The sequence below is a fragment of the Citrus clementina genome, unplaced genomic scaffold (genome assembly GCF_000493195.1).
Source record: "Citrus clementina cultivar Clemenules unplaced genomic scaffold, Citrus_clementina_v1.0 scaffold_5, whole genome shotgun sequence".
Taxonomy (NCBI): domain Eukaryota; kingdom Viridiplantae; phylum Streptophyta; class Magnoliopsida; order Sapindales; family Rutaceae; genus Citrus; species Citrus x clementina.
Window position 1 is genome coordinate 11,394,500 of NW_006262201.1, and position 6,758 is coordinate 11,401,257.

Below are 6,758 nucleotides of genomic sequence, written 5' to 3' on the forward strand. Positions count from 1 at the left end.
ACGCACTTCCGAAATAGAAACAAAAAAAAATAAAAAAAAAATAAAAATCGAATGAAACGTTAAAATGCTGTTCACTAAGAAATCCCACGGAGCCAAGCAACATTTTCCATTCATGGCTCCTTCGCTTTCTTCACTACTCTCAAATTCCACACACACTTTCCTTTCCGCAAACCCTAACCCTAACTCTAATCTCATCCACAGGAGGTACCTTTCAATTTCATCCTTCACCCCAAAACAAACCCCAAAGAATCATAATCTTACATCTACACCCCCACCACCTCCTCCTCCTCAGAACGAAAAACCCACTTCAGAAAAACGGTCATTTGCCGTTGTAACAGGCGAGCTTTTCCTGGGAATTGCTTCAAGGTTGTTGAATGGAAGCAACAGACTTGCTGCTAACAATTTTGAAACAATCCCATTAATAGAAAGGAGCGAGAAGCTGGGTTCTTCTGGTGAAGATTACAAGGAGAGAATTGGGGCGGTGATGGAGGATGAGATTGAGCCAGAGGTGATTTGGGAGCAGAGAGTGAGGGATATTGAAGCTGAGAAAGAGAGGAGAGTTGTTACGACTCCTGGGTTTAGCTTCTCTGCTGCTGGACTTTTGTTTCCTTATCATCTTGGGGTTGCTCAGCTTCTCATTGAAAAGGGTTACATTAAGGTTTTTTGTTACATTGTGTTTAAGCTTCATACCTTTTTTTTTTTTTTTCCAAGAATGGGTTAAGCTCAATTTTTGTTTATATTTATCCGGGGAATTGTTAAATTTTAGTGCCCTGACTGAGAATTATTGCAATTCATGTAAATAGAGCTCGATTTTGCTGTCAAAGACTTGAACTTTTTGGTCGATAATTTCTATATTTCATTGACTTTGCATTTCATAGCAATGTCTTAATTTTATGTACACATCTGAATGGTTGTCTTCATTTCAGACTTTGCTAATTTTTTGGGACGTAGATATTGCTTGTAGTTGATTTGTTGTATTAGTACTTCCAAAATCTTGATTTCAATGTGTTGCTTGAATTTGATTTGGGTAAATTTGCACTTTCATTCACTTAAAATCGTTTTTTGAAGAGATGGATTAAATGGAAACACGGTTTTGGGGAAAATATTCTAGAATTATGTATAAGATCATTCATTTTCTATGGATTTTGAGTATTCTGATCGTTTTCTTGATATTGACATAGGAAACAACACCGTTGGCTGGTTCCTCAGCTGGGGCCATAGCTTGTGCAGTTATAGCCTCTGGAGCCAGCATGCAAGAGGCCCTAAATGCTACAAAAACCCTAGCTGAAAATTGCCGGCGTAGAGGGACTGCATTTCGTCTTGGGGTATGCGTATGATGTTTTAGTTTATCAATTTTCAGCCAGAATGGGTTTGCTCACAGTACCCATCACCATTTGATTGATTAATAATGCGATTTATTTTGTTAAATAGTATATTTTTAGTGAAGCATTTTTCCATATGTGGAATGCTTACCAACAATTAGTATATATATTGACAAACAAAATTCACATCTCAATGCCTGCAGATCCCTGATTTCAAACTTTTGTGATTGTTACTTATCTAGTCCAATGCTTAAGTTAATTATTTGGTCGTATGTGTTCATGTCTCTATTTAGTTTAATGTAATATGCTCTGTTTTTCCAGAGTGTTGTGATCAGATATGTTTAATAACAAATTTTTCTCAATGTTGAGATAAGATCTTTTGCAAGAAAAAATAGGAAGATTTGTATCATTGATTTATTTTTCAGGTACAAAGAGAAAGTGCCTACTTATAAACATCACAAATGAGTTGAAAATCAGGATATTGGAATATTCTTCATTTCCTTTCTATATATATTGTAGTATGATCAGAACATTCAAATATGGACTAAATAAGGTGATAAAAATTGATGCCATACTAGCAAAGAAAGAGATGAAATCATTTTTAGTGTTAACTTATCCATTTGTTTCTATATACAGGCTGTTCTTCGAGACATTCTTCAGAAATTTTTGCCTGATGATGTTCACACTAGGTCCAGTGGAAGGGTTCGTGGTGAGAATAATTTCAATTTGCTATTTATATTTCTGTTTTCTCCTATAATCACATATGTCCTGAATCAGTAGACACTTACTAGAGGGAGAATCATCTTTCCTTACGATCATTTTTTTCCCCAATTTATTTTGGTTCCCTTATTGTCAAAGAAAAAGAATCTAGACTCTTGAGCAGGATAAACTTGATCCTTTTCTTATATAGTCTACACATGTATATTCCAGACATCAAGGTATGGCTAAACATGCTAACACCCTGTAGCTTAGAGCCATCAATTTTTTGATAAACTTCTAGAAGTAGCTGCTTATATTGCAACTCTTATGACAGTTGCTGTAACCCAGATTCTTTGGAGGCCAAGGGGGTTACTGGTGGATCAATTTGATTCAAAGGAAGATCTAATAAATGCAGTTCTTACATCATCCTTTATTCCAGGGTAAGTGTTGTAACTGGAGTTTTGATTGCAATAATTCCTAGTGAAGTTAAACTAATAGAGTGTACTGGTGCAGATATCTTGCACCACGACCAGCAACAATGTTTCGGAATCGACTTTGCATTGATGGCGGTCTGACTTTGTTTATGCCTCCAACATCCGCTTCTAACACGGTATTGCTTGTGATGATTTACTTACTTGAAATTAATAATCCTCTCAGTTACATACAATTGTTTTATAAAACCTGTTATTTGATTATCTGAGAGCCTTCTTAATTATTCTGCCTGCATTTGTTGTTGGTATCCCAAGTCTAGAGTTCTTTGATGAGAAGACATTTGTTTGATTGAAACTATTTTAAAGCCATATGCATATGACTACTTTTTAATAGACTACAGTGCATCGGGGATCCCATTGTTTCCCCTGCACAGACCGACGAATATGTGCTTCCAAATGCCTTGGAAGCAAACTTGTTTTTGTGCCAGCAGGGACAGATTTATATCTGATTATGTTATGGCTGTTTGATTGTCTTTGCAGATTCGTGTTTGTGCTTTCCCAGCTAGTGCACTGAGACTTCAGGGGATTGGGATTAGTCCAGACTGCAATCCTGAAAATAGGGCAAGTCGCAGAGAGGTATTAATTTTGGCTCTGTCGTTGAGTGATCTGTTTTCTGTAAAAATTGGCTGCTGATCTTTTTTGGCTTGCAATTACTGCAGCTTTTTAATTGGGCATTGGAGCCTGCAGAGGATCAAATTCTTGATAAACTCTTTGAGTTTGGATATCTAGATGCTGCTGTTTGGGCTGAGAATAACCCCATTGAGAAAATAGTTGAAGATGAGTCCATCAGTTAAAAATGGTTCTCCAAAATAGCTCACCAGGAAGATTATTTTTTCCCAGGTTATGCTGAAGATGGCAAACATGGGTCCTTCTTAGCAGGTTAGACGTGAACCTTTCTGTGGATTGCCAGCAGTCAATTGAAGAATTGAATAATTGAATTTACATATCTATGTATAATTGGTGTGTGGTGAAAGATCAAATTATTTTATTTGAGATAGCTGATATAGGGTAAAGAAAAAGGATCTTGAGAAAAGTGGTAGAATTTAAATTTTTGGCTGTCAAAGCTATAAATATTAGTTGAATAATAAGTCCGGTTATAAATGGCAGAAATGTTAATTTATATGACATTTGTACTTGTACTTATAATGATGAACTATGGAGTGAAACCAAGCGATATATGAAATAATTATGCCATTGAAGCCTAACATGGCTAGCAGAGCACCCAAAGCGAAAGTATGTGAAGTGGAATCATGATATTTAGCAAAGAGGTTTGCTGTTGCTCTAATGTTAAATTTTTGGTAGTTAATTTCTAAATATAACTGTGTTTAATAGCAGAAACTCCTAGAAATTTGATTATGTTTGGAGTAGGACTACATTACATATAAAACCAATCATACAAATTCACCTACACAAATTAGTGTGACACAATATATATAATTGGAAGGATGGAAGTAAAACAAGTACAGGGCCGGCTGGAACAATCAGCAATTCCCTCTTAAAAGAATGATGAAGATTCCAGTCAAATGACCTTTCCACTTTCACCCTTCCAATCATTTTATGCCATGCATATTTGTATCAATAGTTTTGTATGATTAATTTGTATGTGTAGTATATAGTCTTGCTCGGTTGTCCATTGATTATAATGTGTTTCAGATTTTCTCTTTCACTTATCCTATTTGCTGATATGGTTTCTTGATTTTAAGATGATATATATGCATATCTATGTAGTGAAATTGTACTGAATGGGTGCATGAATAATGCAATGCCCCAATCTCACCTCGGAGTTTCTTACTCTTTATGTTTTGCTTGTCTAAGGGTAAATGTGTCATCTTGCTTGCTGGATTTAAAATAGGATTAGTAGGGAATTTCTGAGTTCTGATAAAAAAATACAATAACAAAATCTTCTTAATATTTAGTGAAACGGACACTTAGAATGTTATTATTATTATTTTTTATTTTGCCAAGAATACATTAACCCTTATATCCCATTTTCATCTTGTGTTATTTCTTTGTAATTATTATGATGTAATTTATCAGTTGCTTTTGTATATGGTAATTTAGATAACAGTATGGTAGCCTTAATTACTATTTCAATCGAGGATTAGCTTTGGTATGAGATCAAAGGAATTGTGTATTTATCATACTTGTTATTTAATAATTAATAACATGGTTTCCTTCAGCAAATTATGGCCAAGAGAGTCTTTGGTATTTCTGGGCATTGCTTCTGTTCCATTCTCATTTTCTTATGTATATGTTGTTTTTCTTACAATTGTTGAGACACACACGTGGCAAAAATGGTAGTGGAATTAGTGCTACACGAGAGTATCTAAGATTTTCAAGTATTATTACTACTAATAATAATATTAAATATAATAATAAATGTAAAATATACAATTCAGGCGGCGCATCAAACGCACCCATTAGAGTCCACTCATGCAGAAGTTCAGTCTTGTTTTATTTAACATCTAGACCAGCAATTCTCTGAGTAAATAATTATTAACTGATAAAATTTTGTTCAAATAAAGAGTACGGCATCAATGCAGAAGAATTGACAGTTTTATCTTTTAGCAATTATTTGTATAAATAAGTTGTTACTCCTGCTGGGAAGACATATATGTGCCCAAAAGATACTTCTTACTAGCATATGCGAGCTATAATTGATTAAAGAGCAATGCAAGGTATTTTAACATTTAAAACATTATTTGATTCCCAATTGATGTAGCATTCATCTATTAAATATGGTAGTTAAGTAATTTTATTAGTTATAAAGTCCATCGTCCAATAGATAAGTGACACATAACATTGAGACTTAAGACTTAAGTGGGGACGTAAATGTTGTGATCCTTAACATTATAGTTCATTAAAATATACATATTTATCATTGCTTTTTGTTTGGAATCAATCTTCCAAGACTCAACTGCTTGCTTTAAACAGTAGATTTTGTAATATGATTTTCTTTTTTCTTTTTTTAATTAGAATTTATGTTCGTTTGCCAGCTGCAAAGTTGAGTCCTGTAGTCTAGGCATCTTTCTTTCTCTTCTTCGAGGGCAACAAGAGACACTAATCAATAAGAAAGCATCGTGGTCGTCAAAACAGTGTGTATTTTGATTCCAATGACGAATTATCACTGTAACTCTCAATCAATTAAGAAAATGTACTAACAGTTTAGCTGAAGGGTCTGTGTAGTATACATGAAAATACTCAAAAGGCTATTTTTCAACTAAATGACGAAAAGGAAAGAATTAGATTCAAATACTGAGTTGAGCTTCTAGGAAGATTCGATCCGTTGTTACTAATAAAGAAAATATAAGTAGTTTATTCTCAACTATACATTGCTATAAATGTATGCATTATGGAAGATTAAAAAGACGAGCATACCGCAATTCAATATTGAATTCAAATTCGAGGGAAAGAAAAAGAGAAAAAGGAAAACAATTGTAATGGTGTACCTCTGTATTAATAAATACGTACATAATTCTAAATGCTAATTACCAATTTGAAAGTCTGAAGCAAAAGAAGTGAGTTGACAAAGCGAGAACAGGTTCAGTGGGAGACAAATACAGCCAATACAATTAATCACAAATATAATTCACAAAACAACCAATTAATAGGAATAATTTTTTAAATTCAATTCCATAATCAAACTTTTAAAAACACACAATGTGATTAAATTAAAAAAACATAATTCAATTCCACAACCATTTCAACCCCACACATAAATCAATTCCAAAATCCAACATGAAAAACACACAATGCAATTAAATTAAAAACTCACAATTTAATTCAAATAGGGTCAGGTTGGCTTAAGCCCGATCTTGAAAGCCGACCCTGATCCGAATTTTGTTCGGGCCTAAATATTTTAGCCCGACCCTAACTTGAGACTCGAAAATTCGGGTCAAATCCCTAAAAATTAGGATCGAGTCAATCAGGCCAAAAACAGAGTCGGATCAAATTGCCAAGCCTAACCCTATTAATAAATATGTACATAATCCTAAATGCTAATTACCAATTTGAAAGCTTGAAGCAAAAGAAGTGAGCTGACAAAGCGAGAGCAGGTTCAGTGGGAGACAAATACAGCCAATTCCCCATAATCTTTTGCAGCAAGTCAAAAGGCATTTTGAAATCCAAGTGAAAATTGTGAGCCCCATTTACTCTTAAAACACGAAATAAATTTGCTGAGTTCTAGCATGCACGACACGGTTGTACTTAGAAGACTATTAGTAGTTTAGATCTGTGCTGTCAAATG

At 34.2% G+C, this 6,758-nt stretch overlaps 1 protein-coding gene across 1 annotated transcript; it reads left to right on the forward strand.

Moving 5' to 3' along the window:
- LOC18042882 (patatin-like phospholipase domain-containing protein 2) lies at window positions 1–3,754 on the forward strand. The gene is made up of 7 exons (XM_006431852.2): window positions 1–658; window positions 1,182–1,325; window positions 1,959–2,031; window positions 2,356–2,461; window positions 2,535–2,631; window positions 2,993–3,088; window positions 3,172–3,754. Exons 1-7 carry the CDS (start codon window positions 65–67, stop codon window positions 3,304–3,306), a joined length of 1,245 nt encoding a protein of 414 aa, XP_006431915.1. The 5' UTR covers window positions 1–64; the 3' UTR covers window positions 3,307–3,754.
- Window positions 3,755–6,758: the final 3,004 nt, after the last annotated feature.

What these genes read in the sequence shown, in the direction of transcription:
- LOC18042882 (XM_006431852.2), top strand. Translation starts at nt 65, where the DNA reads ATGCTGTTCACTAAGAAATCCCACGGAGCCAAGCAACATTTTCCATTC. An exon ending in TTGAAAAGGGTTACATTAAG is followed by an intron (nt 659 to 1,181) that starts GTTTTTTGTTAC and finishes ATATTGACATAG; the next exon opens with GAAACAACACCGTTGGCTGG. An exon ending in GGACTGCATTTCGTCTTGGG is followed by an intron (nt 1,326 to 1,958) that starts GTATGCGTATGA and finishes TTCTATATACAG; the next exon opens with GCTGTTCTTCGAGACATTCT.